Consider the following 19,844-nt stretch of genomic DNA (forward strand, 5'->3'; position numbering starts at 1 on the left):
TACTTCTCATCAATTATACTCTGTCTGCTAGGAAACATCTATTCTCTGTCGCTCTTCTCTGTTGTCCTGAGAAACTGGGCAATTCCACTTGTACAAGAAGAAAAACCCTGATTTTTTTTCCTCTCTCTTTATATGCTGGGCTCTCTGCATCCACAGCCCTGGGGCTATGGAATTCAATCACTGGCACTCAGTAGTGTTGCAAAATCTCAGCTTTTCTTTTTAGCAGCACTTGGAAAGACAACTATGAAATGTCAGTGGGGTGGATAACAAGCAGCAATATCCACAGCCCTCAGAAATAATATAAATAATAAGCAAAAGGTAAACAGGTCCCTGGGACAGCTTTTCTGATACCTTTGTACACCCAGGCATCATCTCTCATTATCCCAAATTTAGTGACGCTCATAAGCACATGCTTAACTTTAATATGAATATATGTTTATCTTTGTTCATTGACAGGGGTGAGCTTTTCCTTGTGTTTAAGTGTGCTATAGAAGCAGAGCCCTAATGAGCAGACAGTGCCAGGGAAATGCTGCCAGCAAGAATCTGGCACAGCAATTCTGTCATTCAGCCCTAAGGCAGTGTCCTACCCCTGACACCCAAGACTCACATTCCCTACTCAGCCTTAGCACTTTAAAGCATTCTCCTTTCAGGTCATTGTCTGAAGATTTTAATAGAAAACAAAGAGCAAAATACATATGTAAAGCTAGAAATGCACCAACTTAGTAATGAATTAAAACTGCACATTCTCTATGTGTACCAGTTACATTATCCCAACACTGTTTCTTGTAGTCTGGTAGAAAACATAGCTTGGAGAAAAAAAGTTTGGAACAGTAACCAGAATCACTGAGCACTACCAAATACATTCACTAGCAAACCTAGTTAAAAAGAGTATTTATTTCTGTATTATATAGACTCAAAGATTAAACACAGAAGCTATATATTCTATGAAGAATACCTTTGTCCCTAACAAGAGAGCATATTCCTTCACACTATAGCTGTTCTGCTCCAACAGAAGCATGCCATCTCCTTCATTTTAAACTTCAGATGTACTCTGGACAAAAAAAATAATTTGATTTAACTGATTTCAGTGAAACATAAGGAACTGAGGGTGTACAAGAATGGAAAGCCTGCTCAAATGCAATACTCAGGTTGTTAAATTAACATCACTTAAAGTCACAGCTAGCTCAGCACACAGCAGCCCTAATACCTCAGAGGGAATATACAGCCAGGGTATGTTCAGATCTACTTCTACTGAGACCATCAGTAATCCAAAGGATATAGTGAATTGATATAATGAATGGAAAATAGTACATACCTCCATTAGAGTTAATCTGTGATTAGTAAATTCCTGCATTCAGACATAAGGCTGAATTACTTACCTGGTAAATATGTTCAGACAGCAACATTTATAAAAAAGTTGGCAGTGCCCCACATACTGGTTTGAGGTCTCCAGCTGTTACCAACAAGACATTTTAGAAGTCTTCCTTATTAAAGGGGAAAAAGGGGAAAAATTAATCTCACAGAATTTAAAAGATTTGTTGATTTTGACTTTGCTGGCGGACTTGTTGCATAGGTTTGCACAAAGCAAATAAACCGGTGGACTTACAAATATTATGAAGTGTAGTAATCACTGTGTTCTCAAAGTCACAGTGATTTTCTCCAAGCAGAGTTACTGAAGACCCACAGTGAATCTGGCCCTCTTCCCTTTACAGCAGCTGTGGCTTGGAGTCTGAGTCCTCTGTGGAAAGTACTAGATGTTCATCTAGTATCAAAAACAGTTTATTGCTACTTTTAAGTAACCCCAAAGAATGTTATTCATTAGCCAAATATGCACATATAGCTAAGAAATACTTATGATTTTCAGGCTCTTGAAGTGTCATGATTTCTAACTTCAGTGTCATGGCAGAACTGCCAGATATGTCCCAGTCATGAACGACTTCCAGCTTATTACTCAATAATCTTTGTTTTAAAAGCCATTTCAGTCTCTCAATAGCTCATGAATGAAACAGTCTGCAACAAACAGGCTGGTCAATGAATTCTCTAAGGTGTCAACTTCCCATGTGCACCATAATAGGTCAGCGGTAGTGAGGTTCCCTTCACAAGTAATTCCTGAGCTAAATTCACAGACAAGCACCAGACTTAATTCTCTTCCCTTGGCATTTTGCCTGGAAGGCTCAAACAGGCTGGAGAATAATACTGACTTGTAAAAAGCTCTTTTACCCTACTATTACCCTCATCACATCCCTCCAGTGCCGGCACGGAGGATGCAGCAGGAATGCAGCGTGGCACAGGACAACGCAGTGTGGCACAGGACAACAGTGTGGCACAGGACAACGCAGTGTGGCACAGGACGTCTCCACACTGCACTAGTCCATACGTGGCACAGAGCCATCTGATCCCACCACAGCTGCCCCCACGCATGAGTCAAAGCAGCCTGAGAAACAGGCAGTTCCAGCCCTGCCTGCCTGCTGTGCCAAGTGAACCTTGGAATAAAGAGATTCAGGCCTGCTGTTCAGAGGAAGGTTCTGCAGCGTTAGTCTGTGCCCAGCAGACCCATGAAGGACACTGAGGTCAACCAGCAGGAGTTTCCTAGACAAGGTTTGGTCTTACTCAGCTTTAAGAAAACCTCCAATCTTTAACTCAGCCGCCAGCGCTCTGCAGTCTCAGAGTTCGACTGAATCCTCAAATTTCACCAGCCTGAAATGAACAAAAAAAGATAAAATAAATTATTCGCATACATTGAAAAATACCAGGTAATTCGGCCTTTTTGCCCTGCCCCAGGCAATGCACAGAGCTGTGCGGAGGTGGGGCGCGGTGCCGTGTAGCGCAGTGCCCATGTCGAGCCCGGCCTGGCCGCAGCGGGGTTTGGGAGCCGCCAGGAGGAGCGCTCAGACCGCTCCCGCTGCCGGGGTGTCCCTCGGCCAGCCCGGGGAGCAGCGGGATGGCTCCAGCACCGACACGTTTTTTCCGTGGTAGCCGGCCGCTGTATTCCTCATCTGCACAGGAGTCCCCGCCCTGCCTGCCCTGGGCGCTGCACAGCTGCTGGCAGCGCTGCCCTTTGTGTATCCCCTCCGCTGGGCACCTCTGCTGCCTCCGGGGCTTATTTGGAAGGGATGCCCCACCCATGTAACACTCTCAGGGAAAAGCTGGCACAGAGAGCCTGGCCGTCTGGCAAAAATAATGCCTTAGAGGCAGCTGCTTGCTGATATAATCCCATATGAAAAGAAAAACTGTTTTGAAGGGAATGACGCTGCCTTCTTAGGCATTCCTGGAATATAAACTGAGCATGAGTCAGTCAGAGTGAGAGTATGCATCTTGTCATGTTGACAAAGAAACAAACCAGGCAATAAATTAAAAAAAAATCTGAAAGTATCCTCTTATGCAGGATTTCACCCTCCAGTACCTGGAAGGCTGCAAAGTTGAGCAAAGTCATCCATTCAGAAATGCCTGCTTCCAGGCCCAGAACATTCTGAGAGGATTTCTCAGGACAAATTCAGGGCAAGTGAGAGGGACCAGCCCTGATAAAGCCTGAGTCAACCATGAGGCACACATCTGGCTGGCACGATGCCATGTCCATCCTGCCACAGCTGACCTGTGGGCCTACTGGACGTGAATGACTTTTTTAATCTGCCAGTTTTCAGATCTGTGTTCATACAGCCTACCTACCACATTCCCAGCTAGCATCAAACAATGCACAGAAATTTCATGCTACAATTTTCAACACCTAAAGCATTAAAAAGTACTTTCTGAAATATTGCAGTCCTCCTTTTGAGTCTAACATTGCAATGTTAATTGAAGTATTATAACAGTGCTATTATTCAGTCTTTGCTTGCTAGTTTACAGCAGGAGTTGTTGGACTAGCTCTGCTGCTTGTAAAGCAGGGCTGACACTCATCCTTCCTGCTCAGACACCAGCTCTTGGCTTGCCATGACCTTCGAGCTCTCCTGCAGAGCTCTGATTCATTTTGGCCAGTGATGCTTCACTCCCCACCTGCAGCCCAAGATCACACAGCACCTCTGGGACAGTCGTGCTTTACTGTCCACTGCTCAGCCTTCAGATAAGCCTGTTCTGGGCACAGGCACAGTCCAGAGCTGCCCTGAGGCTGTCAGATGATCTCCACAGCCCTGGTAGAGGCTGGGATATGAATGAACCTGGTCCACTCCTTTCTCATTTAACACCGACATATGGGAAGATGTTTCACAGTGTGAGTTCCTGTGCAAGCTGCCAGTGACCCCTACATCTTGTGCTCGCACAAGCTCTGCAAGTCAGCAGCCTCACTGCATGGATGCAGATCTAGCATCTCATCAAAGTGTTTCCAAATGTCTTTACTATGCTATTTTCTTCCTTTCATTTATTTCTTCACTTTTTCTGACCCAACTTCACTCTCTTATCCTCTTCTCTTTACAAATTTGAAGCCTGAAGCCATATTTTTTCAGATCAGAGTCCTTCAGTGCAAGCTGAGCACTGTCAACTGCCTGGAATGTGGGTGGAAGCTCTCCTAGAGAAACCAAGGTGGAGGAGAAGGTGAGACTGTCCTTGCTGTATTCAGGGCACTGCTCACTGTGTCCGTGCCACACCAGTGCCCTGACTGAGCCTTGTTTAACATTATGTAGCCACAGCTACTGCTGTCACACAGGCAGGACAAACAACTGACTTCCCAACTACCTGTGGGCTTTAGGTAGTCTTCTCTTCCTGTCTTACACCACTGGTTGTATTAGCACTAAAGAAGAGTAAATAATTCTATGTCCCACCTGAGAAGTGGTCAAAATGCAATCATGCTTGTACATTCCATTAAATGCAGTAATAACATAATTTATTCTGACATACTGTTGAAAACTGAATGCATTTATTTCCTCACACAGTCCAGCTATAGGTGAAGCTTTTCCAGATATTTCAGACCCATTATATAAACTAACTATACACACAAACTATCTAGATACAAAATATCCTTGAGGGTGAAATTCTACACTCTGAAGAATTTGCTTTGGCAATAGCAAGATTTACTATTTTCCTTGTCAGATTTTGTTCTCAGGACATTGGTCATCATTTCTTTGTTGACAGATTTTGCGGATCTCAACATGACTGATCAACGTGCAAATCCAGTCAATGAGAACCCGGAGGTCTCACTATATTTTCTGATAACTGCTGGGATTACTCTCAGCTAAGAGTATAAGAAATGTTCTGCAGTACGAGCCACATCTTTTATGCTCAGTGTCAAACATAATAGGCTTCTAATAATAGAACCACCACAATCTGTCCGGCTATTCCAGTCCTGGATCTGCCACAGGAAGCATCTCATGAGGTCATAGCTAATACAGTAAACAGTGACCCTTGTTAGTGACATGGTAAGAACAGAAAGGCTTCAAATGTTGGGGAGGTTTCTCATCTACAACACTCTTCTAAAGGATTTAGCAGGGCGAGTATATTTACGGTTCCTCTTACACAAATTATCACAGTATGCACAGAACTCTGGGGTTTTATACAGCTCATTATAAGTAGGAAGGACAACCATCTACAGGGTATGCTGATGCTAAATCTCTAATTTCAGACCTCACTTATAATTGTGTATTGAAAGATTTTTATTTTATGACGGGAACATAGTAGAAGAAATAGAAATGTAATAGGGAAATAAAACTTTCCCCACATTATCTCTTAATGCAAAGAATTTTCTCAAAAATTCTCTCCTTCCCTTAAATTACTTCCATGAAAAGATCAAGTGGCAGAAGTATTAGTTGCTTTGTGACTAGCTGTTAACAAAATAAAATAAAGTAGTTTTAATCTGTTTCTCAGCTTTGATTGCTGGGGTAGTAATTCTCTGCTCCAGCTGGCATTACAGTGCAATGTTCTCACCGATGCTCAGTTGAATAGTTATCTTAAGCATACAGAGAATTTGTGTGACACCACAGACTTAACGGGATGAAAAAAAAAAGATGCAGAATTGCCAGGCTTCATGGAACTCTGAGCTACATGCAAAACCTTCATCCCTCCATATCCTGCTGCTGCACAGCCACAGCTCTCAAATCCCAGCCTCATGCTTTCCTGCTGTGCAGCCCCACCATGCCAGCCTTACATCCTCAACCACCATGAGAAGAAGCTGAAGAAGGACAGGTTAAGCCCAGCATCCCAGAGCCACAGCCCACAGGCAGGAGCAAAGCTGGACAGAGTTAGGAAGTCATGGTTTGAAACCCCAAATCAGAAACCCAAAGACAAGCAGCTACAAATTAAGCTCTGCAGAACTGCAGAGGTTTTACATCTGCACCACCTGCACATCAGAGACCTGGGCCAGGAGAGCAGCTTGTTTCCAGTGAGCACTTGGCCAGTGACAGCCAGGGGGAAGGACACCTCAACCTCAGCTGGGCAGCAGCTCACTGCACTCATTTCCCAAGCCCAGGGTCCTTCATCCCATTAGCCCAAAGTCTGTTTCCTGGGCTGGGCTGAGCTTTGTGGAAGGTGCTGTGGTAAATACAGCAGAGCAGTGAGTGGAACAGAGAAATGCTGCTTCCTCCAAAAGTACATGTGTCCACCACACTTCCTTGTGGTGTTTCTGTACACATTTTAATGTCTGCACTTACCTTTGTCCACATTCCAAACTGCAAATATAAAATACACTATATTCAGAATACATGTATACAGTTATGCCTCCATTTCTTCCCTATAGCAGTACCTGCTGCTTGGTCATTCTCCTTCCATCTGCCAGAGCCTATGTAATATTTAATTCCTTAATTTTGAGTATTCATCACAAAATCACTTGGTGGATTCTTACCTCTTGCTCACAATTGCTTGTTCTTTCATAGCTTTTACATAAGATGTGTAGATGCAGAAATCTGCTATGTTACTTCCATCTCTGTGTTTCAAGACTGAGACTCCACTGATTTACAGCAGCTTTCCTTCAAAATTTTCTTTGAAAATCTTTTACCTGAAAATTGTTTTAAAGGTTACAGGTCATTTATTGCTCTGCAGTCAAGAATTTCTTTCCAGATGTCAGACACTACTGTGCTTTAATTATACAGTCCTCTGAAAGGCCTTCTACTATGAAAATTTCTTTGTTGTCTGAAAGTCATTTTATTGGCAAAACATATGACTAACAAAAGGGATATGACTCTATGCTTACTGTATTATGAATTATTACACTGTGTACAGCTGAGCTTTAAAAACAATTTTCAGACAGCTCTGATTTTGGTGTCTAAAGCTTTAAATCACTTAGGTTTTTTTACTCCTTTATTAAAGCCAGAGGTGGTGAATTTCTAATTTCTGATCCCATTTTTTGTCAGGCCAGGCCCAAGCATCTGTAGGTCAGACATATGTCCTGGAACTATCTGTGCTTTTTTGAGTTCTCTGATGAAAACTCATACGAACTGTAAGAAAATGTTAGAAAATTGTGACACATAGTCTAATTCACAAACTGGGATAAAGTGAGAGCAGTTCTTCTCAGCCTGCGTGGAGCTTAAAGCTTGACCCCTTCTGCCTCAACCCTAAAGGAGAATTTGTTGTCTGTCTTTTTAGTTGGTACAGTGAAAACTCATTTGTGCCTCAGAACCGTGCCTTGCACGATGCCTTCGTGAAGCATCCTGTGAAAATATCCCTGCTGGAGCTCCATACAGCCAGGACTGTTCCAGTGGCAGGGCTCAAGAGTTCTTTATTCCTGTCAGACACAAACCATTATAGAGCAGCATTCTCCAAGAGACAGATCTGCTTGTGGGACATATAAATACTGTTTTTCCTTCCATTGATGTCCATAGGAACAAGGATGGAGGTATGATATTATGAGATACTAAGTTCTTAAAATATGTTCTCAATGATTTCTATATTAAGAGCTGTTTTGCTTTGGAGGATGAAAGGTCTGTTCACTTAATATGAGGAACAAGGTCTGTCTCAGAGATGTGGAAGAACATCTATTCATCCAAAAGCTTAGCTATTTCAGGAATAATCTGTAAATTATTTTAAGAGTTTGTTTAAACCGTTGTTCACTATACCTGGCAGATTTCTGGCAAATGCATTATTGTTTCTCTAGACTTCTTCATTCCTTCAAGGAAACTTTTTGGGAGACAGGACTTGTCACTTCTCCTGTTGACACTGTTCTACTTTGTATAAATAATTACACATTCACTGGGACTGGGACTAACACCTCCACCCTCCCCAGGAGGGTTACTGAGCCATCAGACTAGAGCATTGTTTTTTCTCTCACCAGCTGGCTCCATGAATATTTAAGTATATTTTACAAAGTGGGACTGTTCCAGTTGAAGGGGCTGGTGGTCAGGTCGCTGCTGTGAGGCAGAAACCTAACCTGAATTTGCAGAGGAGAGGAGAATTCCTCTCAAACACAGGTAGGAGTTATTTTGTGAGGTATGCACTGACTTCTTCAGGAGCACTGATGTGATCCTCGCTTTCTCAGTGGGGTTTACACATCAATTTGTATCATTGTTTTGACAATCACTTCCATAAAAAATACATTTTTAGCATTAAATTGAATAATTTGCACCAAATGAACAGAGTTTGGAAACTTAATTTCATTTAGAAATATGAAAAAGCTCTCGAGTGCTGAGATTTTCTTTTTTGTCCAAGTGTTCAGTCAATTAGTAGCCCAAACTAACTTAGAAAGCCTTCCCAAACAATATCTTTTTTACTAGTATGGGCTCCACAAATTCTATACCTTTTATCTTAGTCTAATCGAAGTTCAGGTAGGTGATTTTGCTTTCTGCTTTAAAAACTGTGAAATGTGCCTGTTGTCATAGAGTGAAGGGCTTCTGGGAAAGGCAGGGTAACTTGGGAATTCACAACCTGGAAAAACTTCATTTTCCTCCACTGAAAAACATTCAGCTTAACAGACTTACATTTCGAGGGTAATTCAAACAGCAAACTAAACCAGAACTGGAATTAGGAGTGGAACAGACTCCTAAACTATCCAAAATTGAATGGCAGATTTAACCTCTCATTCTCATATTAATACAAAGTAGCTGAAGAATTCTGAAATGGAGTCAGATTGTCAAATTGTCCATCTTTGAACACTAAGAGGATGTAGTAAAATCAAAGGTCCTGTTGTGTTTGGATCAAACCTCTGATAATCTTTTATAGTTATAACCTTTTAGTTCTAAGTCCTGCATTAGAGCTTGGCTGGGAATCTACGTTGGAGTCTTCTTCTACAATACAGAAAATGTAAAAGTAACATTACAGGTATAAATTAACACATTAACAATCCAGGGCAGGTCAGAGACATAGCACACTGAGTTTAGTATTTACTTAGTTTAATTAGATGTATTTTATTTCACTTACAGTTAAAGCAGATAATTGAATAACAGTACTTAAGAGGAGACTGGGGTTAATAATCATTAAGGAATCCACAGAAGAACATTTCCACCTTGGTAAAAACTGCAACCATGAGAGGGGTGATAACCAAGAGACAGGCCAGCAAACTTTTGAGGTGCATTTGGGGTGGTGTCAAGGCAGAGATAAGTGTCAGTACTGTTTAAGAGCCTAAGAACCCAGAGCTTTGAAAACTTAGCTGAAAGCTGAATACAGAGATGTTGTACTGGACAGACAGTATAATAATCATGATCTACTGGCTGTACTTATAACTCAGGCTCCATATAAATCAGTTCCTCTCATTCCCTTTCAGGAATCTATATACCTAGCATCACATATCTACATCTGCACCTCTTCACAGCAAAGAATTCCTTACTGTTTGACACTGTGCAGGATAATTATTATCAGTGCACTGCAGTACATCTGGAAAGATGAAGGAATGCTGGCTCAGCATACCTCAGGCAAAGCACTGCAACTCTTAAAGAATGAAAGCATACATAAAACAGGAGCACAAGAGCTGCATCAGCCTTTCATGCCTGAAAGCCAGGCATAATTGCTTTGAAGTGGAAGGAGTTACAGCACTGCAGCTCTCCAACTGTAGAACAGGTAACAACAGGAATTTAAATAAATACTTACCAATCCTTGCAAATTCTTTGGTTCCTTATTCAAAGATGCTACCCATCCACCAGAAGATGTTATGTGGTAGAGGCAAGCATTCCTCTGTCCTTTCCTGCCAGGATTAAAATGAAACTTGACTGTTATCTCAAAAATGAACCCAAAGACGAGACTCAGATTCTGGAAAAACTTTTCTCCTCTCAAAGTACCCTTTTAATAAGTGAGTTGAAGGATTTAAACATAAAGACTCATTCAAAACAGTTGCCTGTGCTCAACTGTCCACATCCAAACTGAAGTCAAGTATAGTTTAGCAACTGAAATTAAATTACAGTATTACTTACTCAGTCTGGCCTTTATTTTGTTTGGTGAATATGTGAAATTTTCTCAGAGACTGTTAAGACAAAAATAGTCTGAGGCTCTTGAAAGGACTAAACCATGACAAACACTAAAAACACTGAAGCATTTTTATACCAAGTATATATCTCATTTAAATCTATAATGCTATTTCTCTAATGTTTTTCCAGTGTTTAAGTTACTCTTGTGATACATTTTTTAATCACTGCTTGAAGTCTCTGGTCTTGGCTCCTAAAATTTCCATGTATGTTCCATCGATTTTTTTATAACTTTTCTCCTTAATTCTTTAGCATTTTAATGACCTACAATGTTTTGCCCATAGCAAGAAGCTCTGCAATACCATGCTGAGCCTGATATTGACAATGACATTTCTTTACACATTAAATAACAGTGACTCTGTGAAAATCATTACCCAGCAACATAATAGATTACAGATGTGTTTAAAAAACATAGTATTAGGCTGGACTCTGAATTCTGGCCCAGAATGCATGTGTGCATCTCCCAGGGCAGTAATTCAGCACTTAGAAAAAGTAAACTCACCATTGTAATGCACATGGCAGATAGCTGAGTTCCAGCCACCAGTGAAATAATCTGGCCCCAGTTTTGCATTCCATGACCCCTGTGCTCTGATGGGAAGGAGGCCATAGGGACTGACTGTAATTCCTGTAGTCAGAACTGCCCAGCCCTGGTACAATTTATTGTTGCACAGGAACAGCAGTGATGCAACACCCACCTTCTTGCCAGGGACCCTACGCTGAATAAGGACAACTGAGGGACAACAAGGGGAATCCTTGTCTGTACCAGCACCATGATGCTGTACCTGGCAGAGAATGACTGCATCAGGATACTCCCTCACAATTACTTCAGCTTTCTTCACTTGACCTAATCTGCCTGTTGAGGAAAGGATATTTTCCCTGTCCTGAATTTCCACCTCTGAGGAAGGAAGTCCTCCAGATGTGGGCTCCCCCAGTCTATCTTTCAGATGTAGATGTGGAGCTGCTCAGTTAAGTGAGGGGCTCCTTTTCAAGTCAGGAAAACCAGTGCAAGAATGATCACAGCTGATGGAAATTTCCTTGTATTCCCCCATCTCTTGTTGCACAGGCTGTCATATCATTTGCACATTTTGTAAAGAGTTTTTTCCTCATCGTCCCCTTTCTGGTAATTTGGAAGTGGAGAGAGAGTTTTCTTACCAGGAAAAGTAGGAAAACAGTATGTTTGTTGGCTGAACTAAAATTGCTCATAACACTTTTCTTCCTAAGAGCATTTGCAGTAAATAAATTAGATCAAACTGTTCCCCCTTTCATGTATAGCCTTATAAATAATAGTAGAGGGAAATTCAGGAAAAGCAATGAGAGCATTGGCAGGAAGCAGTTTCTCACAGGGCTTAATTCTGATTTCAGATCTGTGTTGCCAGTAACAGTAAACTAATTACATGTGAAACTACACCATGAGTCTTGGGTCCCAGGTATCAGCTGTGCAATAGCAGTGTGACAGTCTCTCCCTGCACAGGCTGCTGAGAGCATTCACATGTGCCTCTGCCTCACACCTCCAGTGTCACCTGCAGCCAGCTCGAGGGGAAGGTGGCTGTGACCATTACCAGGCTGTTGGCAGCACCCAGTGTGTCAGGGAACACAGCAATGGCTCCACACTCTCTGCATTCAGGTCAGAGCTAACACTCTCTGGTGGAGGTGGTGCTTTTGGAGGGGAGAGAACGCTATTGTGCAGTAGATTCTTTCAAATATCAGCTCTTTTCATTTCTCAGTCTACAAACCAGACTCTGATCTAAGTCTTCAGAAAGTCTTATACAGACATGAGCGAGTCTTGTCATTAAATGAGAACAATGGATCCAAGGATGATTATTTATATATATCCCTCATAAAAGTAATTCTATTTTGTATCCAGAAAAAGAAAGCCTACTTTTTCCATTTTAGTGACATTTTAGTGTCATTTATCATATCCATTTTTGTAATACAATTTTGTAGCTTCCCTCTTATTTCCTTCCCCAAGCACAAGCACAATTAAAGGTCTCATGTTTCTTTCCTGCATCCACCAAAGCAACAGGAATCTGCTTTGTAATTTTCTTTCATAATATTATCTACTTGAATACTTGTTGATTTAGATTACATCGAGCCTGGGATAATGACTGATTAGGCAGCTGATCTGTCTTTGCTTTTACAGCTCTCTAGGTAAGAACAGCATTTCCTGACCCTTGATGATGCCCTGCCCTGTGCCAGGGCTCAGAAGTTGTCCTGCACAGACTGAGGTGCTTTGCTCCTCTCTGTGCTGCTGAAAGACAAGGGGACTGCCTAATTCACAGGCACCTGCAGGCAACTCAGGGCTTCTGCCTCTTAAGTTTTATGGCCTTCTACTCCATGGTTTATGCTCCTGTTCCTTTTACATTCCTTGGACTGATGTGTATAAATGCATTATTAGGGACATAGCTCTTGCTATTTTCTTATGCTGGCAAATAAGCAACTGACCTTGAACAATAGAGGGTAAAACATTTGAAAAAAAAAAAAGGAATTATTGGATACCAGCTTATATTGCTATAAACAGAAGAGGCAAGCAGAAACTCATGTCAGAATTGCCCAAACTGACAAATAGAAGGACCAGAAGGTAATTTAGAAAAGCCGTACTGAAAAACTGTACTGCTTTTATGATTAATGCATCACTTCTGGTCTCACTGCTAAATGATAATATGAAATATGTATTTACTTGAGGTAAAACCAGAAAAGAGACAAAAATGTTAATTAGAGAATGTAAGCTTTGTTCCTAATAAGTTCCTTAATTCCTAAGGTGTGGGAATACTGGCAATACTACATTTGCCCTTGGTATCTCAGTATCAAAATAAACCAGGGGAGGGGAGGTCTATGATTCATCACAGCTATTTTTTATATAAAGCCAGAAACCACATTGTCATTTGATAAATGAGCCGAGAGTGAAGCTTGAAACACAAAAAGAGAGAAGAGTGGGAATTCAAGCCTGGGGAAGGGTGGAGGCTCTGCAAGTTTTCCAGTGAAAACTCTTGTGTGGGTTTTTATTTCTATAAAGTAGCAGATTCAATTAAAGGCATAACATGGATAAATCCTTGGTTTGCAGACTAAAGAAAATTTGGGATTCCTAGGAACTGGGTGGGTACATCAGTTTGTAAGAGTCATTTTAGGTGCTAGGATTATCAAGAAAATAGGGATACATCCTCTCTATTGCATGTTGTTCAACACTATTCTGAAAAGGCACAACTTGTAATTCCAGGAAATACCACAGTTCTTTTGGAAGTGAAAATATCAAGATTTTGGCACTTAAGACTGCTTTGAGAGATTGGGGTTGTTAGCCTGGAGAAGAGAATGCTCCAGGGTGACCTCATTGTGGCCTTTTAATAATTAAAGGGGACTTAGAAGAAAGATGGGGAAAAGCTTTTTAATAGGGCCTATAGCAATAGGGTAATGGTTTTAAACTAAAAGAGTGTAAACTCAGACAAGACATAAGGAAGAAATTTTTTATTATGAGGGTTACAACACACTGAAACAGGTTGCCCAGAGAGGTAGTGGATCCCCCATCTCTGGCAACATTCAAGGTTGGGTTGGATGGGGCTCTGAGCAACCTGGTCTAGTACCTGCTCAGTGCAGGGGTATTGGACTAGATGACCTTTAAAGGTCCCTGCCAACTCAAACAATTCTATGATTCTGTGATTCAAATGAAATAAAGAGCTGTTGTTGATAGCATTTACATAAATTTAAATTCAAATAATTTCACAACGTCAGCTGAACAGGACTTGTGCAGAAACACTAAGAGAGCACTAAGAGGTCTTTTGCCATGGTACAAGGTATTTTGTACAGATGACTTTCCACAGAGAAAAAGAAGATTTGGTGAGAAGCCTGAAAGCTGGAGCATAAATTAAGATTTTAGGGAGGAGGTTTCTTTTCAGACAGATCATCAGGCCGCTTTTGCTGCTGCACAGCAACATCATTATTAAATTTGTCACAGGCAAGATGGCAGGGATGCATGGAGGGACACATGGTTTGCACCAACATTTACACAGTCTTTTCAAAGAACATCTCGGGGCCAATCTGTCACATAGGGCTACATTTCAGGAAGAGGTTTCCTCGTTCCACTTCAGCAGTTGTCTCATTTTCAGGCAGACAAGGTCACACTTGCCAGACATTCATTAGGAAATTTGTCCCTTGTTAGCTTTGTGTACCAGATATCTTTCTTCAGTGACTGACAGGCAGAAGCACTCATCCCTGATCACCAGCATCACTGGCTGAGCCCAGGACAGCTGGCAGCAGCTGATGGGAGAAGAGGGTTCACTCAGGCTGCACATTTCTGCCAGACCATTGCAGGAAGCAGTGACACCCTAGGACAGTGGGCATTTCTTATAATTACTATGTCAGTAGCTCTGTAGTTCATAAGTTAAATGCCTGTCACTAAAGATTCATCATTTCAGGCCTGAAGATGCCTCACCTCAGGGACACGTAACAGAAGATAGTTTTTGTTCTACCTTCGAAAAGAAACTGCTGGAAAAAAACTTGTGTTGCAAAGTCAGCTGTCAAAAGTTAGACACTTTTCGTCCACATTAACGCAGACACTTTGCTTATGCAACTCCATACTATTTTTGTCACATAACCTATGCATCATTTATACAAGGAATACATACACAAGGCAGCATAATTAAGATTGCATGAGACTGTAAATCTGCCATCTTTTGGTTTTGAACTTAAAACCTTTTTAGCTGAATTTATATGCATTACCTACAAACGATTCCTAACTGTGCATTCCATGGTTTTATCCCAAATAGATAGGGACTCTAACAGATGCTGATTGAGAAGCTCCCTGACTTCAAAAATGAAGTATCATCAGTATATGAAAGGGTTTATTTGATTTGGCTCCCTGCAAGAGTAGAAGACTGGGCTTTGTGAAGAAGAAAGGTCACTCCTGTTTCTGTGTTGTTAACAGATCATAATTTAGCTGAAGATTGATGTCAGTGCTAGCACATTTATTTATGGGTAACTACTTGCTGGCCTTTTACTTTCTGTTCCTTCTGCAACCATCAATGGAAACAAGCCAGACATCTCTGGGTCAGTTCATGGGTGAATTCTCTCCAGCAACATCACTTACATTTGGTAAATATAGTTTAATTTAAATTAGTGCCTTGTATATAATTTACTATTTGTGGTATTCATAATCTATTTAATAGTGGGACACCAAAGGAGCACTTGAGCACATTAGATTTAGGGTGCTAAGGGAACACACGTTTAGGGTGTGTTACTGGGTAGGCAGTGCCAGGGAGTGATGCTGCTGTGTTCCCAGTGAGGTGCAGGTGTAGGGGCCTGGCTGCAGGGGCTGTGTACAGGTGTGGGAGACTTTTCCAGCAGCCTTTTCATTGCCTCCATTTGCCCAACAGGCCTGAATTGTCCTGTTGCTGCACAGATCTGTAGATATGCTTGGGTGGCAATGCAGAACCTGGTAACACATTAAATGTTTAGAAGTTTAAAACTACCTTTACATGAGGTTAAAAGTCTGCAGCAACCACATGTAAAAGAGTCCTTGAACATGTAATCCACGGGAACTAACAGTCTTTGGTGGTGGTTTTGCGTGGAGGCTCTTCAGTGGATGTAAGGCCTGAAATATTTTCTCTTTTCCAGTGGGTCTTCTCTAGACTAAAAAATGTTGACAGAAAGAAGCAGCAGGGAACATGTGTGTCTGTGGTGCGAGGACTACACAACTCTCTGTCATATACATTGACTTTCAGATCTAACAATTTTTATTAATATTGTATTACCTTCATGACTAAATCCAGTATACCTACTGGTAGTGGTTAAACTTTTAGCTGCTAACCAGCATCATGTTGGTCATGGAGTAAGTAAATGCCTCCTTTGTAGCTTTCTTATTTCCCATTTCTGTAACTTAAAATCAGTTCAAAACAAAGCTGCAAACATAATCTCTGCTCTGACCATGTTATGGTCTTCTCTATTTCCACAGCCCCCTTTTCGTGAATGGGACTCCCTGTCCCAGTGCCTCACCAAGCCTTTCCTAGATGTGTCCTTCTCCTTCCTTCTGTCCCACTGAGGGATGTGGGGCTGCCCCTCCACAGGGCTGCAGGCCAGGCACTCCCACTGTCTGCCAACACTCACGGTCACTCCTACAAAACCTGGGCCTCTCCAACCCCCCTCACATCTCAGCCTCTGCCCTTCTGTTGTCTTCCATTGTCTCTGTGCACACAGGAGCACTGTTGGCACCCCTTACTCACCAGCAGTCTCACAGGCTGCCTCCAAAGATCTGCGTCGTTCCACTAGCAGCTCCACTTCTCCCACAAAAATCCTCTTGGAAATTTAGCAAGCATGGATCCAGGTTAGTCTATTGCTTTCTTCATCCAGAACTGCAGAAAGGAAAGGACAGATACTATGTCTACTAAACTGCAGCATCCACTTTCTGTTTAACCCTCAGAGCACCCTCTCTAATCCTCAACATTTCTTTAAAGTTGTGGTAGTGAGACTACTCTTCTTTGTATTTTGCAAGAATAGGAATGTTAATAATAAATGAGCTAAAAATAAGGTAATAGGTTTATATTCTGCCTTGTATGCAGCAGAATTTCTGTTTAGTTACTCCAGTCTTTGCTTCAGTTGGCTGTGCCTGAACACTTTATTACAGACTTACCTCTTTCTCCTGCAAAAAAGTGCATAGGACAAGTACTTAAAACAACAAGAGGGACAGGCTCTTCTTAAAGCAATCCTCAGAAGATAAATTATTATTTATTGACGTGATAATCTGTATGTCATCATTCAACAGCACTAAGAATGTGGGGTTTTTAAATGCCACGTTCAATAAGAATATTGTGTTCAGTAAGAATACTGACTTAATCTTTCGTTTCTTTTCTCAGTCAAACAACTTTGGCCAAAATCCTACAAACACCCAAGTATTGAGTTCATTACTGTGTGCTCTGCCACAGCCCTTTAAAGAGTATCTTTCACAGCCAGAGCGAAAAGGCTACTAAATGGGTCAAGATCACCCACTGGTAAACAAAACGAAGCATTTCAAGTTTACTTTAGAATTTAAATAAAGAAGAAATTTCAAAGCAGCATTACTATTTTTCAAGCGCTGGCGAAGCCGTGTACGACTGCACAAACGGCAACACTGAGTTCATTCACGGCCGGGACGAGCCCCCGCCCTGTGCCACCTGAGGACAGAGCGGGTGTCGCGGGGGCTGCGGGCTCGGGGCGGGCCGGGGGTCCCTGCGCAAAGTCCGCGGGACCGGGGGAGCCCCGGGGGCCGAGCCCGCGGCCCTGCCGGCCCCGGGAGGCACCGGGGCGGGGCCGGGCACACCCGGGGCAGGGGAGAGAGGGCGGCCCTGCCCGCGCCCCTGCCCTGCCCCGGGGGCGGGGGGCCGCGGGAGCCTTTGCCTCCTCCCCCGGCCCCGCACTCACACGAGGAGCCCGCGGCGATCGGAGCAGCGGCTCAGCGGCCACAGCCCTGCCCCAGCCGCCGCCGCCGCCGCCCCGAGATGCCGCCTGCGGCCCCGCGGCCGCCGCTGCCGCTGCTCCTGCTGCTCCTGCTGCCGCTACTGCTGCTGGCGACGGCGCGTCCCGCAGCCCCCCCGCACAGGTACCGCGCCCCCGCCATCCCCTCCTCCCCGCACAGGTACCGCGCCCCCGCCATCCCCTCCTCCCGCACAGGTACCGCGCCCCCGCCATCCCTCCCTTTCTCCCTCCGTCCCCCGCAGGAGCAGCGCCCGCCGTGCGTCCTTGGGGTGTTTCCCTGCCCGTGAGCGCATCAGGGCAGGGGCTTTTCCTATGGACTGGGGGCCGCTGCGAGCGCAGCCCCGTGCAGGGTGTGTGTAGCGTGTATAACACAGCGACATAACGCGGTGTGGCACCCCCGTATCTAAAGCTCGGCAGGGCACTCGCTCACCCTCGTGTCCTCAGCAGGAACGCTGTGGTTCCACACGGAGGTTTTCCCGGGCTCCTCGTGTGTCCGTGCAGCGTGGCCGGAGCCGGCACCTGAGCTCACCTGAGCTGCGCCCTGAGCACAGATGGGCCGCGGGGATCGTGCACGGGGTGGATTGTGCTACTGGGGTACAGAAAACTACCGGAGAATTACTTGATTAAAACATCGAAATTCAAAGCATAGGAAGGAATGAAAAGTTATTTTTATTACTGTGCTACTTCAACTACTGTTATATGTAATATAAAAAGTCATTAGTAATGACTTTTTAATAACTTTTTTCATTATAATAGCAATTTGCAATGATGTATCACACCTTGCTCTTATGAAGGAAAGAAGGAGGGAAGGATAACAGTCTGTGCAAACCCAGAATTAAGGCCCAAGGAGTTAATTGTTTTTACACTTAAGTTTGAGTGTTAAGTTGCACGTTCTACGTCAACAGTCAAATTATGTAAATAATGAAATATATGTTTAATGTTAGTAATATTTTTAAGTACTTAAATGTTTTTGAGACTGTTTGTGCCTCGACTATTATAAAAAAAATAAATGAAATATATTTAAAAATTAAGACTATTTTTCCTATTGTTCTCAGGCCTACATTTACATGTGGAGGAGTTGTATCTGGAGAGTCAGGGTTTATTGGGAGTGAAGGATTTCCTGGAGTCTACCCTCCAAACAGCAAATGTACTTGGAAAATCACAGTAAGAATTTTTAATATCACAAAATCAGACCTGAAAGACAATGAAGAGCTATTTGTTGTTAATGCCAGTGTTTTATATGGGGTAACATATGTGCAGTAATGAGAGCAGCTCAGCTATCTGGAGCTTTTTAGGATTGATGTAACATGATACTAATGGCTGAAATAGAACGGTCCTTGCCTCATGTCAGAAGCAAATTTTCATTGACTTCCATAGATACACCTCTAATTGTTTTAAATTAACACACTTGCAAGCAAACATCTCCCCTTCCTGTCACTGTGGAAAGCAATAGTGAGTTCTATCGAAGTAAAGGTTTGGGGTGGAGGTAATGAAAAGAGAAGTTTTCTTGACAAGAAGATATAGAAAAAGTTTCAGTCAAATCCAAAAAATTCAGGCAGGTTTGCTCATAGTGTGCTACTAGCAATGTTCTGCCAGCAGGACATCTGGAGTCTGTCATCCAGCAACCTGACAGTAATAGGGAAGTGCTGTTACGTTTATAAATGACCATGTGAAATGAAAGCATGTGGTAGGATGGATACTTTGATGCTGAAATGAGACTGCAGGGCAGAGACAGCATATTCATGGACAACAGATACCATGAAACAACTAGGACTAAACATTCAGTGCTTGATGTCCTTATCCACAGACTCAGAGAAGGGATGTGAGTGAATGATTACTTTTCCTCACATCTACACAAATTAAACCATCTGAAACTGCCCACAAAATTTCCTCTCTGTTTTTCAGGCCCAGTTCACTAAGAACTCCTATGATATTCAGGCCTATAGAAAAATATAAGAAAGCATAAAAAAGAAGTTTGTGTGCCGACAGGCTCATGAAGACAACTTCAGTTCAAAGACTGCATCACAGCCTAGGTGTTGGCAGGAGAATAGGATGTCACAGGATAATTGTTTCCTGCTACTATAGAGATGCTGACGCAAA

General features: G+C 42.7%; 1 protein-coding gene and 1 long non-coding RNA gene across 4 annotated transcripts in view; one reads left to right on the plus strand and one right to left on the minus strand.

Moving 5' to 3' along the window:
• PCOLCE2 (procollagen C-endopeptidase enhancer 2) overlaps positions 1-19,844 on the plus strand; it is a 58,053-nt gene that overhangs the window by 18,212 nt on the left and 19,997 nt on the right. The window contains exons 1-2 of one of the 3 annotated variants that reach the window (XM_027650566.1): positions 5,351-5,519; positions 7,504-7,753. In XM_027650566.1, coding sequence (XP_027506367.1) covers positions 7,730-7,753 — 24 coding nt within the window. In that variant the 5' untranslated portion in view covers positions 5,351-5,519; positions 7,504-7,729. Of the gene's footprint in view, positions 1-5,350; positions 5,520-7,503; positions 7,754-17,747; positions 17,869-18,799; positions 18,909-19,844 lie in introns of those variants that run through there. The other 2 variants (XM_027650567.1, XM_027650565.1) reach the window with 2 other exon arrangements.
• Positions 1,060-16,641, minus strand: LOC113950593. The gene is made up of 5 exons (XR_003528786.1): positions 16,517-16,641; positions 9,937-10,030; positions 6,764-6,916; positions 1,607-2,697; positions 1,060-1,484 (listed from the first exon to the last, which is right to left on the minus strand). It is a non-coding gene; the product is annotated as an uncharacterized LOC113950593 (long non-coding RNA).

This window comes from Corapipo altera, unplaced genomic scaffold (genome assembly GCF_003945725.1).
Source record: "Corapipo altera isolate COAL_440 unplaced genomic scaffold, ASM394572v1 54, whole genome shotgun sequence".
In the NCBI taxonomy this organism is placed as follows: domain Eukaryota; kingdom Metazoa; phylum Chordata; class Aves; order Passeriformes; family Pipridae; genus Corapipo; species Corapipo altera.